The 24,501-nt window shown below is 42.7% G+C and overlaps 1 protein-coding gene across 4 annotated transcripts in view; it reads right to left on the bottom strand.

Moving 5' to 3' along the window:
• The window catches only part of Mtdh (metadherin), a 66,081-nt gene extending 42,037 nt beyond the window's left edge, over nt 1-24,044 (bottom strand). For 2 of the 4 annotated variants that reach the window (XM_045143140.1, XM_045143141.1), the window contains exons 1-2: nt 23,624-24,044; nt 5,022-5,123 (exon numbers count right to left, since the gene is read on the bottom strand). In XM_045143140.1, the coding sequence (XP_044999075.1) occupies nt 5,022-5,123; nt 23,624-24,001 (480 nt within the window). In that variant the 5' untranslated portion in view covers nt 24,002-24,044. The remainder of the gene's footprint in view (nt 1-5,021; nt 5,124-23,623) is intronic. The other 2 variants (XM_004663058.3, XM_045143142.1) reach the window with 1 other exon arrangement.
• Nucleotides 24,045-24,501: the final 457 nt, after the last annotated feature.

Raw genomic sequence — 24,501 nt, 5'->3', positions numbered from 1 at the left:
GGGATTAAAGGTGTGCACCACCATACCTGGCTCCATCATGGTTAGTTTCTCCCCCCCCCCCCACTTTCTTATTGTATTGTTTTTAATTCTTATTGTATTTATTTGAAAGCAGGGAGAGAGAGATAGAGAGGAGAGAGAATGGGCATGTCAGGGCCTCCAGCCACTGTAAAGGAACTCCAGATGTCTGCGCCCCCTTGTACATCTGGCTTACGTGGGTCTTGGAGAATTGAACCTGGGTCCCTTGTCTTTGCAGGCAAGCACTTTAACTGCTAAGCCATCCCTCCACCATCATGGTTAGTTTCTTAAAAGTTGTTGCAACATGGAACCTGAGGCTGCATCAATGGACTTTTCATATTCTATTACATTAAAGTCTATATTGGTTCATAAAGTTACACAAATCTTGCAAAAATGTTTAAAATGTTAAGATACTCCATTATAGTATATATGTGTGTGTGTATATATATATGTATATGTATATATACATATATACATACATACATATTTGGTTTTGTTTTTTTGAGGTAGGGTCTGGGACTGGAGGGATGGAGCTAGCCCAGGCTGACCTGGAATTCACTATGTAGTCTCAGGTTGGCCTTGAACTCATGGTGATCCTCCTACCTCTGCCTACCGAGTGCTGGGATTAAAGTCATGAGCCACCACGCCTGGCTGGATATTCTTCATTTCTTTAAAAAAAATATTTTGAGAGAGAAAAAGAGAGAATGGCCATGCCAGGACCTCTAGCTCCTGCAAAAGAGCTCCAGATGGTGTGTCTGCCTTACATGGGTCCTGGGGAAACGAACCTGGGTCCTTTGACTTTGCAGGTGAGTACCTTAACTGCTAAGCCATCTCTCCAGTCCCCCCATCCCCAAAGACAAGGACTCATGTACCCCTTGAACTTTCTGCACAGACACACTGAGCTGGGTCTCAAACTCCTCATGACTCTTATCTTCACCTTCCAAGTGCTTGTGATTACAAGCATATGCCATTACATTTTTGTTTTTTCCGCTGTACTTGTTAATATCACAATGTCAAAAATTCTTTTGGCACTATGAAGTTATCAAGGTTATGGTATCAGATACAAGCCTTCAAATTTTGCATTTTTTACTTGGCGAGAAGTGATTTTATCATTTTCATTATCATCATACTATCCACTGTTTTTCCTTGAAGTGATAGAATCAGTTTGTTTTTCCTTGAGAAAAATGGCTATAAATACCCAAGTCTGAATGAATAACCAAGGCTATATTAACCATTTCAAGTAAAAATGTAGTAACATGAAATAAGAGTTTAGTTTACAATTCATTATGCAGTGTTTATTGGTAAGAAAATCATCAGCCTTTAGTATGCAGCATACACACATCTCATTTCACTGTACAGGTTGGTGCAAATCAAATTTTACACACTGTTTTCTGAGGGGGAGGGTATGTGTATGACACGCATGTGTTCATATGTATGTGAGTACATGTTTGTGTATTGTGGAGGGAGGTATGTGGGACACTGTGTGTGGAGGCCAGAGATCAACACTAAGGGTCTTTCTTACTCAAGATCTTTCCACCTTATTGAGACAGTCTCTCTCAATGAACCCTGAAGCTGGGCTCAAACTTGCAATCTTCTGCCTGCCTGACATTAAAGGTGTGTATAAACATCTTTTTTTTTAAGAGACAGGATCTCACTCTGTAGGCCAGAGTGGCCCTGAATTTGTGGGTACTCCTCCTACCTCTGTTTCCCATGTGTTGGGAGATTATATATGCATAAACCACCATGCTTGCTCATTTTTCAATGTCTACTACAAAGTCATAAGAGCACATCTACCCAATAAAAGTTAGATATAAAAAAAAGTGCTAGAGCTGGTTCAGCACTTAAGGCATATGGTGGTTTTGTTTCAGGTGTCCCTCATAAACTTAGGTGTGCTGGATGCTAGGTTCCCCAGCTAATGGCAATTGGAAATTAAATCCTCCTGAAGGTTGTGTATTGTTGGGGGAGGGCTTTATGGGTGTTATAGCCAGCTCCTCATTTGCTAGTGTTTGGCACATTCTCCTGTTGCTATGGTCCACCTTATGTTGGCCAGAGGGTGATGTCCACCCTCTGCTCATACCATCATTTTCCCAGCTATCATGGAGCTTCCCCCTAGAGCCTGTAAGCCAACATAAACCTCTTTTTCTCCCAAAAGCTGCTCTTGGTTGGGTGATTTTTACCAGAAATGCAACCCTCACTGCAACAAGGCACTTGTCTGCAAAGATGAAGGACCCAGGTTTGATTCCCCAGTACCCACATAAAGCCAGATGCATAAGGTGGCATATGTGCCTGGAGTTTGTTTGCAGTGGCTATAGGCCCTGGCATACCCATTCTCTCTCAAATAAAATAAAATTAAACACACACACATATACACTCAGAGTGCTGAGAAGTGGTGACTGGGGAGTGCTCAATCATCTCTATAGCACTTTCCAAAGCTCAGAGTCCACTGCAGAAAAGGTGGCAGGATAAATGTAAGAGCCAAAAGAAGGGTATAATGCACTCTTCCAGAAACAAAATGATCTGAATATTCATGACCTTGAGTGCCTGACACTACCTACACAAGACCATCATAACAGGAGGAAAAGATGATGACATCAAAAATAAAAGAAAGATTGATTGAGTGGGGGGGAGGGGAAATGATGGGAGAGTGGAGCAAGGGGAATGTGTGTGTGCATGTGGGGGGAGGAAATTATCATAGTTTACTGTCTATAATTATGGAAGGTATCAACAAAATTTTTTTTAAGTGAAATAAAGTCATTCTGAATTGATGGCTATAAACTTTAAGTTTAATTTTATATTCTGTTATAAACATCTATGTATGATTAATCAGAGATTAATGGTAGTTCATTGATTATTTTAGCTATAAACTTTTTAGATAATTTAGGGAGCAGAGGCCATATTAAATGAAAAATGTTCACTAACAGCCAAGTCTAGAAGAAGGAAATAATAGGTAGGAGACATGGACACGTATATTAGGCATATCAATTAATTACTCTGTAAACTCACAATCCTTAAATTATATGCTTAGTTGTTAAAGCAAGTCATTTAAGATTTTTAAATATATTTTATTTATTTATTTGAGAGAAAGGCAGAGAGAGAGAGAGAGTTTTGCAAGCAAACTCCACACGCATGTGCCCTCTTGTGCATCTGGCTTATGTGGGTCCTGGAGAATCGAACTGGTATCCTTTGGCTTTGCAGGCAAATGCCTTAACTGCTAAGCCATCTCTCCAGACCTCATTTAATATTTTAAAACTTTTCTGCCACAGGGAAAGTCAGACATATATTTGGTCCTTATCCATGACTATTTTTCACTTGTACCTGCTCTACCTGCAGCTGTCTTGGCTCCAGACAAATTTCACTAGGTTTTAGGGAGAACTGATTTTACCAGTTATCATACTTCAGACCACTATTTCATGGGACTGGAACTGCTATATTTCATAGAAACTGCATACCACTCTGTGGCTGTCTCCACTCTTCAAGGGGGTATACATGCACAAAAAGAAAGAGGGTTGGAATTCATGTACAAAAAGGATTTCAAGCCAGGTATGGTGACATATGTCTGTAATCATAGCACTTGGGACACAGAGGCAGGAGGATTGCCACTAGTTTGAGAGCATAGCCAGGTCTACAAATAGAGTTACAGGCTAATTAACCTGGACCACAGTGAGACCTTGTTTCAACCTCTGGCCCCCCCAAAATAATAAAAGACTTTCTCTCAAAGTAGAAGGAATCACAGTTAAGAGTTTCTTGTTTATTTTGCCATTTCCAAATAAGATTAAGTCACTTATACAAGTGGATTAGTTCTTATACCAGTATCTGAAAAATTAGTAACATCTTAGGAATTAGCAAGGAATTAGTAAAATTACTGACATCTCAGTATCATCTTGGGGTATGACAAGATTGTCTTTTTTGGTAAAACCTGATGCAAAGCTCTCATCTAAACCTTAAAAAAAAAACCAACTTATTTAGTTATTTGTAAGCAGAGACAGAAAAAATGAGGGAGAGAAAAAGAGAATGGGTATGCCAGGATCTCTTGCAACTGCAAATGAATTTGAGATGTATGTACTCCTTTGTGCATTTGGCTGTATGTGGGTACTGGGGAATTGAACCCAGGCCATCAGGCTTTGTAAGCAAGTGCCTTTAACCACTGAGCCATCACTCCAGCCCTCCAAACCTTGTAATCATGAACTGAACACCAAACATTTCTCTTGTCAAATAAAGTCAAACTGTCTAATAAGTAGCTTTTAGTCCCTGTATCCGGAAGGCAGAGGTAGGAAGATTGCCATGAGTTCGAGGCAACCATGAGACTACACAGTGAATTCCAGGTCAGCCTGGACTAGAGCGAGACCCTACCTTGAAAAACAAAACAAAACCTATACATATATATGTATACATATACATATACATATACATATATATATGACACTTAATATCAGTAGACAATTTGCTAAACGTTTGTGTATTACAAACACACTATCAACAAAGGTATCACAATTCTATTTGTGCATAATGTGTGTTTGTGTACACATACCCACACCCACACCCCCCCCCCCCACACACATGTCCAGACACTCAGCCAGAGCCTTACTCATACAAAGGATATTCAAGTCATAAGAAAGTCAATTTTGGCATAGTGAATTTTCACTAACACCACTGCAATGTTTAAAATATTTTGTGATATGTACTTCTTTTAAAAAAGTTAGAGTGTGATGGCGCATGCATTTAATCCCAGCACCTTGGAGGCAGAGGTAGGAGGATCACCATGATTTGAGGCCACCCTGAGACTACATAGTTACTTCCAGGCTAGCCTGGGCCAGAGTGAAACCCTACCTTGAAAAAAAAAAAAAAAGTTAAAATTTTAGTGTTTAATCTAGTATGGCTCATTCAAATCTCCGGAGGTTTTCTTAAATGAAAGATATATAATTTCGGGAAATAGGAAAGTGTAATTGTTATATACCACTCTCTTTATTAAGAACCTTGCATAGAACACCATCTGCCCTCCAGCTTACCTTTTCATTTTTCTTGTCTGTCTCTGGTGGCTGCTTTGCTGTTATACTTCGGGGAGTTCGAACAACTTCATCTTCAGCCACTTCAACAGTCCTTCCATTTGGCTGCACAGGTAAAAAAAGAAAGTATCATATCTAACTGGTTGGCAGATCAAACCAAAGATTTATAATCAGGAAGCAGTTTGCACTACCACCAAATTCCACCCCAACACAAACTAACAAAGTTGATTTGTACGGCTGTATCATCTAACCCTTAATAGATAACTGCTCCTGTTTTGCTTTGTTTTGTTTTTTAAATAAAATCCAGGCTGGGTGTGGTGGTGCATGTCTTTAACCCCAGGACTGTGAGGCAGAGGTAGGAGGACTGCCATGAGTTCGAGGCCACCTGGAGACTACATAGTAAATTCCAGGTCAGTCTATACTAGAGTGAGACCCTATCTCAGGAAAAAAAAAAAAAAAAAAATCCACTCTAGGGCTGGAGAGATGGCTCAGCAGTCAAGGTGTTTGCCTGCAAACCAAAGGACCCAGGTTCAGATCCCCAGGACCCATGTAAACTAGATGCACAAGGTGGCACATGTGTCAGGGGTTCATTTGTAGTGGCTGGATGCTGGAGTGCCAATTCTCTTTCTGAAAGAAAGGAAGAAAGGAAGAAAGAAAGAAAAGGAAAAAGGAAATCCTCCCTCCCTCTCTTTCTTTCTATGGGGGGGGGGGTGCAGTGGGAGAGGCAGAGATAATGGGTATGCCAGGGCCTCTAGCCACTACAAGCTCCAGAAGCATATGCTATCTCTCTTGTGCATCTGGCTTTACTTGAGTACTGGGGAAGTGAACCTGGGTCCTTAGGCTTTGCAGGCAAACACCTTAATTGCTAAGCCATCTCCCTATCCCCCAAATATTCCTATTAACAATACCTTGTGATATTCCCCAGGACCCATGTAAGATGGATACACAAGGTGGTACAGGCATCTGGAGTTTGTTTGTAGTGGTTGGAGGCACACCCATTCTCTCTTTCTGCCCCTCTCCCCCCCTCAAATAAATTAAAAAATATATATATTTTTAAAAGCAATGGAATAAGCCAGGCATGATGGTGCACGCCTTTAATACCAACACTTGGGAGGCAGAGGTAAGAGGATCGCTATGAGTGCAAAGCCACCCTGAGACTACATAGTTAACTCCAGGTCAGTCTGGACCAGAGTGAGACCTTTCTTTGTAAAAACAACCCCCCACCCCAAAAAAAGATAGAGCCAGCACCAGCGTTCATGGGTCGGCTTCCTCACTGTTAGGCTGAAGGTAACCAGCTTGTGCAACAATGCCTTCCCAGACATGACCAGCTCTAACCTGCAACTGGACACTGAATAAACCCATTCCCCTTAACCTGATTTCTGTCAAGTACTGTCCGACCCAGCAACATAACAAGTTGACATACTGTCTAAAAAGGCTACTTTGGTTTCCTAACATCCTTTTTTTTTTAAAATAAATTTATTTATTTATTTATTTGACAGCGACAGACACAGAGAGAAAGACAGATAGAGGAAGAGAGAGAGAATGGGCGCGCCAGGGCTTCCAGCCTCTGCAAACGAACTCCAGACGCGTGCGCCCCCCTGTGCATCTGGCTAACGTGGGACCTGGGGAACCGAGCCTCGAACCGGGGTCCTTAGGCTTCACAGGCAAGCGCTCAACCGCTAAGCCATCTCTCCAGCCCTGGTTTCCTAACATTCTTAAAAATGAAACACAGTATTTGAGGGATGCTTTTGGGTAGAACCAAGTCTGATCCCCAAACATAATTTGCAATCAGAATCATCCCCCCATCCCTCAAGGCAGGGTCTCACTCTAGCCCAGGCTGACCTCAAAGTCACAACAATCCTCCTACCTCTGCCTTCTGAGTGCTGGGTTAAAGGCCTGTGCCACCACATCATGCTACCTTTTTTCTTCTTAAATATTTCTAGACCTAGGGAGATGGCTCAGTGGGTAAAATGCTTGCCTTGCAAACATGAAGGTCACATGGGTTCACATTCCTGGCATCCATGTAACAGCCAGGCACGGCGATCCAGACCTAGGGCTTGTGCATGAGCTATTCTAGCCAAATTGGTGAGCTCTAGGCTCAGTGCATGACCGTATCTCAAAAGTGACTGAGGAACTTGGGTTTAGTAGCATATCTTTAATCCCAGCACTAGGGAGGCTGAAGTAGGAAGACTACCATGTGTTCAAGGCCAGCCTGAGACTATATAATGAATTCCAAGTCAGCGTAGGCTGATTCTATCTCAAAAACAGGCCGGGAATGGTGGCACACACCTTTAATCCCAGCATTCAGGAGGCAGAGGTAGGAGGATCATTGTGAGTTTGATGCCACCCTGAGACTACTTAGTGAATTCCAGGTCAGCATGAGCTAGAGTGAGACCCTACCTCAGGAAGAGGAGAGAGTGACTGAGGAAAACACCTGAACATCTACACATATACGCACATTCAAACATGCATGCATACACATATACCACAGGGTCAAAAAGCATATAAAGGGCTGGAGGGATGGCTTAATGGTTAAGACATTTGCCTGCAAAGTCAAAGGACCCACGTTTGATTCCCCAGAACCCATTTTTGCCAGATGCACAAGGGGGCGCACGCGTCTGGAGTTCATTTGCAGTGGATGGAGGCCCTGGCATGCCCATTCTCTATATCTCTCTTCCCCTTTCTCTGTCAAATAAATAAATAACAAAAGACTTAAAAAAGCATTTAAGGTGAAAAGTACACAATATACTTACAAAAATAAACAATTCTGGGGCTGGAGAGATGGCTTAGCAGTTAGGTGAAGCCTAAGGACCCCAGTTAGAGGCTCAATTCCCCAGTGCCCATGTAAGGCAGATGCACAGGTGGGGAATGAATGCATCTGAGATCATTTGCAGTGATAGGAGGCCCTGGTATGCCCATTTTCTCTCTCTCTTTCTGTCACTCTCAAATAAATAAAAACAAAACAAAACAAAAAACATTTCTGAGCTTCATTAACAAAAAGGTACTGGGGGTAGCTTAGGGATCCACACTGAAACCCAACATTTCTTTTTGCTTGTTTATTCCCCTCATATTCATCACATTCAAGTCAGTAAATCAGCACTTCTATCAAACTGCCTATGCACATTATAGTATAGCTATACTCAAGGAAAAACTATTAATGTTCTAAAATTCTATAATGTGACTTTATATGCATTTGTTAAAAATTATCAGAAAGGGCTGGAGACATGGCTTAGTGGTTAAGCGCTTGCCTGTGAATCCTAAGGACTCCGGTTCGAGGCTCGATTCCCCAGGTCCCACGTTAGCCAGATGCACATCTGGAGTTCGCTTGCAGTGGCTGGAAGCCCTGGCGCGCCCATTCTCTCTATCTATCTGCCGCTCTCTCTCTCTCTCTCTCTGTCACTGTCAAATAAATAAATAAAAATGATTCAAAAAATATTTTAAAAATGATCAGAAAAATGAAGCTGGAAGACATCACTTATATATATCCTAAGACAATTTGTAGGTTTCCCAAAGATTTGTGGCAGAAAGTCAAAACAAGAGCTGTCTTTTAGTTCATTAAATTTTTAATAAATCAAAGTTTAATTTGCTGGGTCTTAAGCAATTTGTTAAAGTCAAAAGACAGCTAAAGCCAAAGATGAGATTCCTGCTTACGATTTGGTTTTCCTTCTGTGCTGTTTTGCCACATTAATGTTGCCTCTTATCTTTCTGTATATGTGCATATCTGTGAACTGCAATGGAGTAAATCTTAGAAAGGCAGTTAGACTTGGGGATTGCTCTACATCAGAAATGTGTAACTTTCAATTCTACCCTCCAACATCACCATCTCACTTGTCTATTCTCACATACTACTTCTGTTTAATTTCTTGATATAGAATCTTGCTTTGATACCCAGAATGTGACTCCCTATGTAGCCCAGGCTGGCTCCAATTATCTTTTTACCTCTCCCTCCTGGGTGTAGGATTTACATGTATGTATCACCAGCCCTATCTCTCCTTCTCTTTTAAAAAAATTTTTAAGGTAGGTTCTCACAGCCCAGGCTGACCTGGAACTTATAGTGATACTCCTACCTCTGCTTCCCCAGTGCTGGGATTAAAGGCATGAGCCACCATACTTGGATAAAAAAATAAACTTTAAAAATAAATTATTTTTGTTGGGGCTGGAGAGAGGGCTCAGCAGTTAAGGTACTTGCCTGCAAAGTCAAACAACCTGGGTTTGATTTCCCCAATATCCATGTAAAGCAGGATGTGCAAAGTGGTGCATGCATCTGAACTTCCTTCACAGTGGCTAAAGGCCCTTGTGTATCCATATTCTTATCCATTCTCTCTCTCTCCCTGCCTCTGTGCAAATCAATAAAAGTGCCTCACAAACTGGGCATGGTGGCTCAGGACTTTAATCCCAGCACTTGGGAGGCTGAGGTAAGAGGATTGCTGTGAGTTCAAGGCCAGCCTGAGACTAATTTCAGGTTAGCTTGGGCCACAGCAAGACCCAACCTAAAAAGAAAAAAAGAACTGGGCCAGAGATGGCTCAGCAGTTAAGGCACTTGCCTGCAGAGCCTAAGGACCCAGGTCCAATTTTCCAGTACCCACATAAAGCCAGATGCAAAGTGGCACATCCATCTGGAATTAATCTGCGGTGGTTGGAGGCCCTAGTGCGCCCATCCTCCCTCCCTCGTCTTTCTCACATATATATGTATGTGTATGTATATGTGTGTGTGTGTGTGTGTGTGTGTGTGTGTGTATGTATGTGTGTGTGTATGTATGTATGTATGTATGTATGTTTATATTTTGGCCAAGCATGGTGGCTCACACATTTAATCCCAGCACACGCAGAGGTAGGAGGACTTCCATGAGTTCAAGTCCACCCTGAGACTACATACTACATAGTAAATTCTAGGTCAGCCTGGGCTAGAGTGAAACCCTTCCTCAAAACAACATCAACACAACCTCTTAAATCTAATACTGGGAGCTGGAGAGATGGCTTAGTGGTTAAGGCGCTTGCCTGCAAAATCTAAGAACTCATGTTCTACTTTCCAGGTCTCCCAAGCCAGACGAACAGTGATGGAAGTGTGCAAGGTCACACTTGTGCACAAGGGGGCGCACGTGTCTGCAGTTCGATTTTTCGATTGCAGTATCTGAAGGCCCTGACCTGATAATTCTCTCCATCCCCCCTCACATAGGAAAAAAAAAAAAAAAAAAGACCAGTCTGTTGGGCTTGCTCCAAAAACGGAAAAGAAAAAATAAAGAGTTAACACAGGAAGACAGGTGTGGTGGGACACACCTTTAATCCCAGCACTGGGAAGGGAGAGGATCACTGTGAGTTGGAGGCCACTTTGGGACTACAGAGTGAATGCCAGCTCAGCCTGGACTAGAGTGAGACTCTATCTAAAAAGAAGGAAAAACTACCCGGGCATGGTGGCACATGCCCATCCCAGCACTTAGGAGGTAGGAGGATCGCCATGAGTTTGAGGCCACCCTGAGACTACATAGTGAATTCCTGGTCAGCCGGAGATAGAGTGAAACCCTACCTCAAAAAAAAAAAAAAAAAAAAAAAGGGTAAATAAACAAATTAAAACAACTGCAAAGTAACACTTCCAGACTTCTACTCTAATGTGTCTACCCTTGTGACTGTCAATTCAGGTCACATATGAAAAGTACTGCCTTTTCTGACCATAGAGCTTTAATATACATAGAGATTTCTACATGGACCTCTCATGATAACCCAATTTTAAATTCTCTGGAGAATTTTTAATTTTTAAGTTCTCTTTAGAGTCAACTAAAATTAAATTCGTATTAGAACATAATCTATAAAGTGGTCAAAGGTATCCTTCAAATTTGTGAAAATCTACCAGTAACATATACATTTTGCTCATATGGATAAAATCAATTTCTTGGATGCACTATGTATCTATCTGCTATCATTATTTTCCAACTCCTACTCTGCAACTTTAAAATGTATAAAAGGGGCTGGAGAAATGGCTCAGTGGCTAGGCTTTGTGTGAAAAGCCTAGCAACCAAGGCTTGAGTCATCAGTACCAACATAAAGCCAGATGCATAAAGAGGCACATGCATCTGGAGTTCATTCATTCACAGTGGTGTGCCCATTCTCTCTCTCTTCCATCTCTCTCTGCTTGCAAATAAGTTTAAAAAAAAAATTAAAAATAATTTTTTAAATGTACAAAAGATCTATTTTTGCACTGGCAATCTAGCTAACACTGAGAATAGAAAGGGAGCCAGATAGTGGGTGACTTACAGTTTATTTCATGGTTTCTGATTTGCCGGGCGTGGTGGCGCACGCCTTTAATCCTAGCACTCGGGAGGCAGAGGTAGGAGGATCACCATGAGTTCAAGGCCACCTGTGACTACATAGCGAATTCCAGGTCAGCCTGGGCCAGAATGAGACCCCACTTCAAAAAAAAAAGTTTCTTCAGTTAGTCTTTGATTTACTAATTCCGTAAATTTGTTTAGAACTATGCACTGGCTGGGCGTAGTAGTAAACACCTTTAATCCCAGCAGACAGGGGCTGGAGGGATGGCTTAGCACGTAAGGCACTTGCTGTAAAGCCAAAGGACCCAGGTTCAATTTCCCAGGACCTATGTAAGCCAGATGTACAAGGTGGCACACGTCTGGAGGCCACAGAGTGCCCAGTCTCTCAGTGTGCTTCTTTCTCTCTCTCAAATAAAAAGAAACTCTGCCTCAAATGACATGGACAGGCAAGGACTGACTCAGAACTTTTCAGAACCTCCACACAGGCACTGAGGCAGGTACTTGCCATGAACATGAACACACACACATATAAAAAAAAAAAAAAAAATCCCAGCAGTCAGGAGGCAGAGACAGGAGGATCACCATGCCATGAGTTGGAGGACAGCCTGGAACTAGAGTGAGTTCCAGGTAGGCTAGAATGAGACTCTACCTTGAAAACAAACAAACAATCTCCCAAACAACAACAAACAACTAGGCATTGGCTTGGGACTGTGGGAACAAGGGCACCTAGAAATCTGCTTTCAAGGAATTTAAAGAGTCATATGCCTACGAAGCCTAAGGACCCAAGTTCAATTCTCTATGTCCCACCTAAGCCAGATACACATGTTTGTTTACTAGAGGCCCTGGCATACCCTTTTTCACTCTAATAAATAAATGAAAATAAATCTAAAAAAAGATTTAAAAAAATGTATCCTATTTTAGTTTTTTAAAGTACTTTTTTACCTCTTGCCACTGCAAACAAACTCCAGACACATGCCATTTTTGGCTTTAAGTGGGTACTGGGAAATTGAATCTGAGCAAGCTTTGTAAGCAAGTGCCTTTATTACTGAGCCCTCTTTCTCCATTCAGTTTAAAACACACTGATTCTAAATTGCAAAATAATCTGTGTCTGAGATCAGAATTTATAATGTTAACATTTGACTTCTAACAGGAGCCCTATTCTCAGTTATATAAATTTTATTTTTACCCAGGAAACATAAAGATCATTACTTTAAATTACTTGGAAACTTCTTAGATTTATATAAGGTCGTCTACCAACCATAAATAAAATGGAATATTGATATATAAAGTTTTGGACAGGTCCAAGCTGAGATAAGATCCAACATTTATAGTCACTGTGATTTTACACATGTTCCTTCACTCAATCCTTTTTTAATTTTGTTTTACTTTTTGGTTTTCTGAGGTATTGTCTCACTCTAGCTCAGGATGACTTGGAATTCACTATGTAGTCTCAGGGTGGCCTCGAACTCACGATCCTTCTATCTCTGCCTCCTGAGTGCTGGAATTAAAGGCGTGCACCACCATGTCTGGGCTCAATCCTCATTTTTTTTGTAATGATTTCAATGATTTGTAAATATCAGAAAAATGCACACCTATCTAGGGATCTTGTCAGAACACACCAAATGACAGTATATTAATATGACATAATTTACCCAATTAAAAAAAGATTTTAAATGCAGTGTGATGTCACATACTTTAATCCTTTAATCCCAGCACTTGGAAAGCATAGTAGGAGGATCGCCATGACTTCGAGGCTACCCTGAGACTACATAATTTCAGGTCAGCCTGCACCAGAGTGAGACCCTATCTCCAAAAACTAAAAATTACTTCTAAGGATTTCATACACTTGAGTAGTATATTGATCAACTGAAATTAAAGCAGAACTAAAAAAGTGTTTTGAGGGGTTTTTGTTCTTGGACTCTAAGATGAACATAACTGCTAATGGTCTTATGCTAGGCCTCCGGCAGTACAGAATGATGAAGCCTTGTCATGCAACTAAACAAATGGAGCCAAACTTCTGGAGCTTTTTAAAAGGTCATTGTAATTTCCAGCAGAAACTTCTAACTCTAGAAGTAAAAGTTAAAAGCAACGAAGTTGTAACTCAACTGGGGAAACTGGATTTGTCTCTGAATGAAATTTAATATCCTGGAACATGCCATCGAAATCAGAGAGGGAAACAACATGGAGTTCTTGGACTAGAAATTAGAATACTGATTTGCTTTTAAAACTTGTTTCCTCCACGATCCTGAGTAACTCACTTAATCTCAAGACTACTCTTCCATAAATCAGAAACATTCGTTTTTGTATGTCACCTGCAGTTTCTTCATCCAGTATTATTCTTTTAAGAAAAAAAAAAACTAGGGAGGTAATATGATGGAGAATGGAATTTCAAAGGGGAAAGTGTCAGGGGGGAGGGAGGGAATTACCATGGGATTTTTTTTTATAATCATGGAAAATGTTAATAAAAATTTAAAAATGAAAAAAAAAACAAAAAACAAAAACCATCCAGACACAAAATGGCCTGGATTCCCATGATCTCGCAGTGCCTGACACTACCTACACAAGACTATCATAATAGGAGGAAAAGATGATGGCATCAAAATAAAACACAGACTGACTTGAGGGGGTGGGGATATGACTGAGGGTGGAGTTGCAAAGGGGAAAGTTGAAGGGAGAGTTACCATGGTTTATTGTCTATAATTATGGAAGTTGCCAATAAAAACTAAGAGAATTAGCCGGGCATGGTGGCGCACGCCTTTAATCCCAGCACTTGGGAGGCAGAGGTAGGAGGATTGCCATGAGTTCAAGGCCACCCTGAGATGACAGAGTTAATTCCAGGTTAGCCTGACCAGAGTGAGACCCTACCTTGAAAAAAATCCAAAAAAAAAAAAAAACAAAACTAAGAGAATTAGAACTACAGGGACAGTGACTGGCATAATCTACCAAAAACTGAACAGAAAAGTAAATCAGTTACAAACTGGTAACTATTATGAAGGAAATATAGCAAACCTTAAGACAGAACATAGAAGGGGATGCCAATTTCAAATGGAATGACTGAGAAAGGATTTGCTGAAATGATTTAAAAATTATTTTGTTTTGCCGGGTGTGGTGGCACACGCCTTTAATCCCAGCCCTCAGGAGGCAGAGGTAGGAGGATCGCCATGAGTTCAAGGCCTCCCTGAGACTACAGAGTTAATTCCAGGTCAGCCTGGACCAGAGTGAGACCCTACCTCGAAAAAACAAAACAAACAAACAAAAAAAAAAATTTGTTTTGGTTTTGTGAGACATGCAGCCCAAAATTGCTACAGAGCCAAAGCTGGCCTTGAACTACTGATTCTCCAGCCTCTGCCTTCCATATGCTGTGATTACAAATGTGCATAACCATGTTCAACCTTCTGAGGCAATTTTTAAGGTGGGATCTGGTATGAGACTGATAGAGAATACTGAGGAAAAGTTCTAGGAGTGTTATATTTGCTCATGTAAAGTTAATGGACTACAGGAAGGGGTTTTGAAAACATCAGTATAGGTAAAAATAGCAAGTAAAAGGAAACAAACTAATTCACAACCAGCTTAAAAAAGCTGTTGGGCATAGAGGTTTTTGTTTTGAATGTAAAACTATGAAATGCTAAGTTTTAGACATACTGGTAATTTATTTAAGAAGATTCCTTACTCCTTCCAATAGCTTGGGACCATAGCAGAAGAGGTGGCAGAATGAATGTAAGACTCAAAGGATGGGGAAAAGTGCTTTGAACACTGTCTTCCAGACACAGAGTGGTCATTGCATTCATGGCCTCACAGCAGCTGTCTTTATCTGCACAAGACCTGCATAATATTAGCCTTATCAATATGTTGTCATGAATAGTGAAGGAAGGTGAGGGAGGAAGGACAAAAGAGGGTGATGTGACGGGATTATGTAATATTTTTTAGAAGTTATTTTAATTAAAAAATATATTCCTTACTAGCTGAGCATGGTGGCACATGTCTGTAATCTTAGCACAGAGGATTATAACACTGATTAACTACAGCACTGAAGCTAAGACAGGAAGATCCTGAGTTGGAAGTGAACTTGTGCTACTGAGTGAGAAAGAAAAACAACAAAACAAGACTTCTTACTAGGATACTGAGAAAACAGTCAAGGGAAGGCTATCTGCCTTCTTACCTCCCATCTTCCAAGGGCTGGGATTATAGGCCTGTGAAATTATGCCTGGCTTTCTCCAAGACTCAGTTAGCTTGAATAACTGAATGTGGACTCCAGACATGGTTTAGTGGTTAAGGTGCTTGCCTGCAAAGTCTAAGGACCCTGGTTCGATTCTTCAGTATCCACCCATGTAAGCCAGATGCATGTGGTGGCGCATGCGTCTGGAGTTGTCTGCAGTGGCCAGGGGCCCTGGTGCACCCAATCTCTCCTCTGCCTGTCTCAAATAAATAAATAAAAAAAGAAAACAGAATATATGGTAATTTACGTTCACAGAAATGGGGAAGGCTGGTCAGGAAAATAAGTTTTATTTTGGAGATAAATGTTAAACTTTCAAGCAGAGAAGACATGCATACAGTTGATTTCAGTACTCAGGGATTGTGTATGGGTGATTCCGCCTGCTCACGAAAACCAGAGCCAGGAAAACAATACCTGAGGTGCTTCTGCAGTCAACTAAGGTCATGTGCAGATCTGCAAAAAAATGAGATGCCTTACAGGCATATTTTCAACCAAGGTCAATGTAACATTTTGCCTTCTTACAGCACTTCTTATAAGCCAAGTATTCCTTTTGAGATAGATTTTGAGCCACGTATTTTGCATTTTTGTGCTTTTTTTTTTTGTTCATTATTTATTTATTTATTTGAGAGCGACAGACATAGAGAGAAAGACAGATAGAGGGAGAGAGAGAGAATGAACGCGCCAGGGCTTCCAGCCTCTGCAAACGAACTCCAGATGCGTGTGCCCCCTTGTGCATCTGGCTAACGTGGGACCTGGGGAACCGAGCCTCGAACCGGGGTCCTTAGGCTTCACAGGCAAGCGCTTAACCACTAAGCCATCTCTCCAGCCCCATTTTTGTGCTTTTTGTTAGTGATTTCACTGTTTAAAATGTCCCCCTACCACACAGCTTAAGTACTGCCCAGTGTTCCCAAGTGACTTGCAGAAGGATGTAATGTACTGTAGGAAAAAATATGCAGATTATTAAGTTTCATTAAGTTATATAAACTCTGGTACTACTGGCTATGAGTTCAATGTTAATAAATTAACTATAATAAAGTGTCTTTAAATAAAAGCACATAAGCAAGGCTATATCTTGATTGATTGGTGAAAATACTATCTGGAAACCTAAACTTTTATGTTCCCTAGGAGCTCTTGATGGCACTATTTCCTTATTTCCTGCCTCAAGTTTCTTTATTAGATTAAGGCCTTACTGGGCTGGAGAGATGGCTTAGCGGTTAAGGCACTTGCCTGTGAAGCCTAAGGACCCAGGTTTGATTTTCCAGGTCCCATGTAAGCACATGCATCTGGAATTCCTTTGTACTGGCTATAGGCCCTGGCGTGCCCAATTCTCTCTCTCTCTAATAAAGAAATAAAAATTAGATTAAGGCCTTATTCTGTAGCCCTAGCTGGCCTGATACTTACTATGTAGACCAAGCTGGTCTCAAACATGTGGCAATTCTCCTGCCTCTGCCTTCTGAGTGCTGAGATTACAGGTGTGCACTACCATGTTTGGCTTTTAGTTAGCACTTTCTAATTTAATGTTGGCAGTGTCTTCACAGAACATTAAGACTGTCAATAATGAGAAATGACTACTTATCTGCTCCACTACTGCTTATAAAGTATCTATTATGTGTGTAATGATTAGCAATGTGCCCATGCTGCCGAATGGATAATGAGCAAATGGTCGGATACTTGCTCAAGACTATTAGACCACATAAAATGGTGATATTAGGCTTTGTTTTGGGTATATTAGACTTTAAAAATATTTTTATTGCTGGGCGCGGTGGTGCACGCCTTTAATCCCAGCACTCAGGAGGCAGAGGTAGAAGAATAGCCACGAGTTCAAGGCCACCCTGAGACTACACAGTGAATTCTAGGTCAGCCTGGCCTAGACTAAAACCCTACCTCAACACCCACTCCCCAAATTCTTTATTTGTGAGAGGAAAGGAGGGAAAAGTGCTGAGGCTTCCTGCCACTGCAAATGAAATCCAAATGCATACCACCACTGATGCACCTGGCTTTTTGTGGGTACTGGGGAGTTGAACTCCAGGACAGCAGGCTTTGCAAACAAACACATTTAACCACCGAGGAATCTCCCTAGCCCCAGTATTAGACTATTTTTTGATTTAAAAAATATGGTAAATGCAAAAAAAATAAATAAATAAAGCTGGGAGTGGTGGCACACACCTTTCATCCCAGCACTTGGGAAGCAGAGGTAGAAAAACTGCCATGAGTTCAAGGCCACTCTGAGACTACCAAGTGAATTTCAGGTCAGCCTGGGGTAGATATCCTACCCCCCCAAAGAAAAAATCACAAAAAAAGGCAAATGCAGTTCAGTTCCCACTAAACATGGATTATTATGGTGGGTGCTATGAGGAACACATAACTAGCTGGGGAAGGAAGGGAGGGCTCTACAGTTGAGGCAGTGCTGCATCTGGGCTTTGAAGAATGGCTAAGTTGATAGGGAAGATAGGTGTAGTGGCATATACCTGTGATCCCAGCACAGTGGAGGCCAAGACAGGAGGAATACAAGTTCAAGCCAGTCTGGGCTACACAGCAAGACAGTCTCAGAAAACCAAACCATACCAACCAAAAACAATCCCAAGCAAACTGGCAGCTGAAAGGGCCTTTCTATGCATCTGTATGTATGTGTGTGTATCATGTGCATGCATGTATGCAGGTGTGCATGTGTGTATGGAGGCCAGAACATCATCAGGTGTTTTCTCCAATTACTACCTACTAGATTTTGGAGACAGGGTCTCTCACTGAACCTAGGACTCACCAATCAGGCTAAGCTAGCCACCAGGCCCCAGGGGATCCTCCTGTCGTGGCCTCTCCAGGACTGAGGTCATAGGAACACCACCACACTTGGCATTTTATATGAGTGCTGGGGATCTAAACTCAGGCCCTCATGCTTGTGCTGCAAGTACTTTGCAGACTGAGGCATCTCCCCAGCCCAGGAATCTTTTAAGAGGTGAAAGAAATATGAACAGACATAGATGTTTAACTAAGCATAATGACTTCTAGTTAAGCATAATTATTTCTTAAGGGTAATGGTGAGAGACAAAGCTAAGTCAGATGGGGAGCTTCAGTGCCTTATCATGGATTCAGATTTTTTTTTTTTTCGAGGTAGAGTCTCCCTCTGGTCCAGGGTGACCTGGAATTAACTCTGTCATCTCAGGGTGGCCTTGAACTCATGGCAATCCTCCTACCTCTGCCTCCCGAGGGCTGGGATTAAAGGCGTGCGCCACCACGCCCACGCCCAGCTTGGATTCAGATTTTATTCAACATGCTATGAGGAAACTTCTGAAAGATAGGAACATAAAAGTCACATGGTTAGGGTTGGGCTTCAAAAGATTCAATTGCTATGAGTGGATAGAAAAGTTGGCAACAAAGAGACTAGAAGCAGGAAAACCAGTCAGGACATTGTTAGAACAGCCTAAGCAAAAGGTAACAAAAGGCATGAAGTAGGGCAGTGCCATTAAAACTGGAAGAGAAGTAATGACTACAAAAGATACTACATACCAGAACAATTTAGTGGATGTACAAGATGAGCCTTACAAAATTATAATCAGAAAAGACAAATAGCCATCTTCCACTGTGAAACTAAAAGGGTGGCTCTTGGGGCTGGAGAGATAGCTTAGTGGTTAAGGCGCTTGACCTACGAAGCTTAAGGACTCGGATTTGATTCCTCAGTACCCATGTAAGCCAGATGCACAAGGTGGTGGCATACATCTGGAGTTCGTTTCCGATGTCTACAGGCCCTGGCATGCCCCTTCTTTCTATCTGTCTCTTTCTCTCTCTCAAATAAGTGCTAAATATGTACAAGGTTATACAGTAGCAAGAAGACTGAATAGAGTACAAACTTCAAAGCTAAATACCACCAACCACAAATAAAAACAAACTATTAGAAGCAAATTTGGAAAACAGGGGTTGCAGAATTTGTAACAATTTAAATAAAACTAATCATAATGGGGTAAAAAGATAAAAGTCAAAGTATATGCAGGCCAAATGTTCTAAAGGAACATGGAATGTCCTTTAGAAGTAGCTTATATCACTGAATCAACTTGAATGAGAAATAATGTGGCTTCATTTAGCTTATTTTTTGGGAACAGAATCTCACTATGTACCTGACACTAGCCTCAGATCCTCTTCCTGGGATTACAGGTGTCTATCACCACACCTAGAAAGAAGAATTTTTGCTTTGATTTTTTTTTTTTTTTTTAATGTAGGGTCTCACTCTAGCCCAGGCTGACCTGGAATTCACTAATGTAGTCTAGGGCCTTGAAGTTGTTTTGATTATTTTGGGACAGGGTCTTAGTATTTTGATCCAGAATGGCCTGGAACTCATTGGGTAACACAGGCTGGCCTTCAACTTCCACTAATCCTGTTTCAGCCTGCTCTGTCTCAGTCTGGGATTATAGACACACCCACCATTCCCAGCTTGGAAAAAAGATTTCATACAGGCTGGATGGCTGGCTTAGAGATTGAGGCGTTTGCCTGCAAAGTCCAAGGACCTAGGTTCAACTCCCCAGGACCCACGTTATCCAGACACACAAATGGGCACACACATCTGAGGAGTTCATTTGCAGTGGCTGGAGGCCCTGGCATGACCATTCTTTCTCTCTCTCTCTCCCCTCTTTTTCTTTGTCATGTAAACAAATAAAAATATTAAAAAAAAAGATTTCACACTATGGATCTTTTAGCCTGATTCCAGTGAGTTATTTGTAAATTAATGGACATGTATTATCAAAACAGCTTGTTATAAATGCAGACACTTAGCCAGGCGTGTTGGTGCACTCCTTGATTGCTATGAGTTTGAGACTACATGGTGAATTCCAGGTCAGCCTGAGCTGGAGCGAGACCCTACCTTGAAAAACCAAAAAAAACCCAGCTTTACTCAAAATTCAGAGCTACCCATCCCTGCCAGGCTGACAGACTGTCTTCCTCCAGCCGTTGTGGCCAGGGTTCAATACCCCAGTGCCCATGTAGAGGCAGATGTACAAAGTGATGCATGTGTATGGAATTGGTTTGTAGTGGCAGGAACCTCTGACACACCCATTTTCTCTCTGCTTCTTTCTCCTCATTTCTCAATTATATAAATAAACAAATGAAATATTTTATAAAATAAATGCTATATAAGTCATTCATACTGTATTGTTTTGGGAATAATAACAAGGAAAAAGTCTATATTTATTTAGTATAGTTGTACTTTACTTATTTATGAGAGAGAGAAAAAGAATGGGCATTCCAGGGTCTCTAGCCACTACAAACTCCAGATGAATGTACCACCATGTGAATGAATATGGCTCATGTGGGTTCTGGGGAAATCAAACCTTGGTCCTTAGGCAAGTATTTTAACTGCTAAGCCATCACTCCAGGACCCCAGCAGTACTTTTTTTAATGCTTGGATATGCATAGTAGCCAGAGGACAACCTTTTATGTCATTCCTTGGGAACATCATCCAAATTTTTTTGGAGACAGGGGTCTCTCACTGGCCTGGTGTTCATCAATTAGGCTAGAATGGCTAGCCAGAAAGTTCTAGGGATCCTCCTGTCTCCTATCTCCCTAGCTGTAGGATTACAAACCTGTACCACCGCCCTCAGAATTTTTATGTAAATACTGGGGATTGAACTGGGTCCTCATGCTTACAAGGCAAACAATGTACTAAGCTACATCTCCAGCCCCTAAAAGTAAAATTTTGATCCTTAGTTGAACCCATGACTGTAGAACCCAAAGCTAGAGAAGCTGACTCTCTATATATTTCCACAACTGAAATAAAAAGTTCCCTGGGGAGAAACTGAGCTTTTACTTTTGTATCACCATCACCGTGAGACCAGAGATTTTTTTTTTACACGGCTTTCCATGCGTAATCATGATCTTGCTTTATTCCAAGTGTAAAGCATGCAATGAATACCGAAGTTTATACTTAGTCCTATAAAGCAGTATTTTTTTCCTGAGGGTTCAAGTCTCATAATCAAATTTGAAACCAATTTTGTGAATTACAAACAGCATTAAAGAAAAACAGAACAATCTGTGTGTGTTATAATGCAAAATGTATTTCTTATTATGGGTTGCAGTCAAAAACTTGATGCCCACAATTCTGTAAATGCTATTAAGTTAACCTTATCCAATATATCTTGATCATTTGGTAAAGTTATACTTTTTCCACCTAATTAACATTCAACAATCCAGCTTATCTTCTATTTCCACTCCTCAAAGCTCTCAGAAAATTTATTCACCAATTTTCTCCTTCTTTAATTCACTGAAAAGGAGGATGGGACAATCACGAGAGCAGTTTTTTCGATCTAGCCTGTGTTCAGATGAGTCATCTAAGTGCCATGATGTGCTTCATTCAAATGGGCTCTTGGAGCACCTGTCTCTCGCCTCAAGTCCATCTGAAATTCTAAACGTCCCAAAGAGGGCTTTGAAAATTTCACAACCTGGCACAATCCACACAGGAATTAAGATTAATGTATATGGTTTGTTTCAGGATCACCTTGTTTACCCTGGAGCCAAATTTTCTATTTTCATCAGATGGTTACTTTTTGGTAACCCTTGATACTGTCTACGAAACTTTTGTTTTTTCAAGGTAGGGTTTCACTCCAGTTCAGGCTGAGCTGGAATTTACTATGTAATCTCAGGGTGGCCTCGAGTTTAAGGCAATCCTCCTATCTCTGCCTCCCAAGTGCTGGGATTAAAGGCGTGCCCGGCTTTTACAAAACTTTTAATTATATGTGTTCTAAACGGTTGTTTTCTGGTAACTTAAAGTAGCATCACACTGACAATACTGTACCCTTTTCTAGGTTTCCTAGCTTACATCTTTTGAACTAGCAGGAAAACACGAATGCTTATTCTGGGGCCTGACACAATATTCTTTTTGTACTGTTAACTAACAACAGTTGTTTAACGTGACACCCCACTTCCCACAGTAACTCTCCTAAAATCTAAAATCTCTCCAATGGAAATTAGTCTCCCACCCTCCAAATCTAACTAACACTTTGTTCACACCTCTATTAGCACCTACAGGTCTATGAACAAAATAGTTATAAATATGTCTCGTACATTAGTCTCTATGATATAACTCCTATGTACTACCTCACATTGTCTTATTAAACATACCACAGTGTGCACCTCCACGGAGTAAAACTTTGGTACTGGCTTGCTGAGCTGTACTGAAAAGGTTGAGTTTCATTTCCTTGATATACAAATAGGAGACTCGAAAAACCAAAAAAAAAAAAAAAAAAAAGTTTCTAACTTAACACATCTTTCCACATTTTCACTATGAAGCCGTTAGAAAAATACACAAAACTCTGAACAGAATACCACGGGGAACTGTCAAAAAAAGAAGGCATCAGTTAAACATGAACGCATGATAAAAAGGTAGGTAGGGGATAAGATGCCTTTTGCCATTTCCACACGTGGTCGATCGCAGTGGAGCTTCAAACCCTCTCAGCCTTCATTATTCCGCCTTGTCATCCCGTATTTCCAGAGCCTCCCACGGAGTGTGCAACGGGACCACTTTGCTGAACTTACCTTGGCTCTTTCTTACAGGACCATATACCCCCCTCCTCACCCCAAGATAGCCAGCCCCTGTTTCCAGTCTTCATTGGCCACATTCACCAGTTCAAGATTGGGCAACCATTTCCTTTTAACAGTTCCAACCGAAATGGAAGCACACGTCTAGATCCGGACTACCTTTAATCCTCCGTAAACCAGAGCTTTATAGGTCACCGAAGAATCTCCACTAGCTACGTTCTCCATGTGACTCGAGATAGCCATCTGTCTTCCACAACTTCCCAGCACCACCGTAAGGTGCCATTATCCCTTCCCCAGGCAGCCAAGCCTTGGGTAGGCCTCAAAGGAAGCTACTCAAGGAGGTTAGGGTCTCTGAAGATGGTTCGAAGTCCTGGGGTGCTTTTATTTATGCCTAACCGCGCCATCCCCCGGGACCTAACTTCCTTCCAAGAAACTGGGCTTCTCCACTGGTCCTTCTACTTCCTGAGTGTCCCCCGCACTCCCCAGGGAACCTAGGTATCCATCTATCTCCTCCTCTTCCAGGATGGCAGAGGCGCTGCCCGGCCCTCGCCGGAGCGCACCTCTACGCCCCGGGTCGTCCACGTCGGTCCCTCGGTTTCCCCCTTACTCACTTTGGGCTTCTCGGGCAGCTTCTTCCGGTTCTTTCTCTTCTGCTCGTCGCTCCTGAGGTTCTTGAGCTGGGCCGGGTCCTCGGGGGCCGGGGCCGGCGCGGCCGCCTCCTCCCGCTTGCGGGGCGGGTTCCTCCGCTTCTTACGGGCGCCGGCACAAGCCGCGGCCCAGCCGTAGCCCAGCAGGAAGAGCAGCAGCAGCCCGAGCGCGCCGCTGCCCACTAGGATCACCCAGCCCGGGTACCGCTTCGGCTCCAGCCCCAGGTCGAGGCCCAACTCCGTGCGCAGAAAGCCGAGGCCGAGCGACAGCATTTCTCGCAGGCGGGCCGAGCCTTCCTCGGCCTGCTGGGCCAGCTCGTCCTGCCAGCTCCGTGCAGCCATCTTCGCTCGCCGTCAGAGGGACTGGCGGGATGACGCCGGGGCGCACAGACGCCGCGCAAGGAGAGTCCGGCGCGGCGGCCAGGGCCCGGGGGGCCGTCTCAGGCCGAGCGCATCGCGGCCGGCCCCTCGCGCCCGAGCCGGGGATCGGCCGCCGCGGGGAGGGCTGAGAGGGAGAGAGGGAGGGAGAGAGGGAGGGAGGGGGGAACTCCCAGGTCTCCCCGAGGCAGCCTCACTCCGCCGCCGGGAGGAGAAAGGGGCGACGGGACGGAGTGTCTCCAGTGGCGGCCGCTAAGCGGCGTCTGGGCGCCAGCGCCGGGCCCCGCTCGTCCTCCCCCGGCGGAACAATGGCGGCTGCGGCCGCGAACCACGCCGCCGCGCGCCGAGCCGCGCGCCGATCACGTGGGCGCGGTGGGCGGGGCGCCGATCACGTGGGCGCGGTGGGCGGGGCGCAGATCACGTGGGCGCGGTGGGCGGGGCGCCGGTCACGTGGGGGCGCCGAG

The sequence above is a fragment of the Jaculus jaculus genome, chromosome 2 (genome assembly GCF_020740685.1).
Source record: "Jaculus jaculus isolate mJacJac1 chromosome 2, mJacJac1.mat.Y.cur, whole genome shotgun sequence".
Lineage (NCBI taxonomy): Eukaryota > Metazoa > Chordata > Mammalia > Rodentia > Dipodidae > Jaculus > Jaculus jaculus.
Note: the sequence above shows the minus strand (reverse complement) of the source record. Positions and strands in the feature narration are given on the sequence as shown.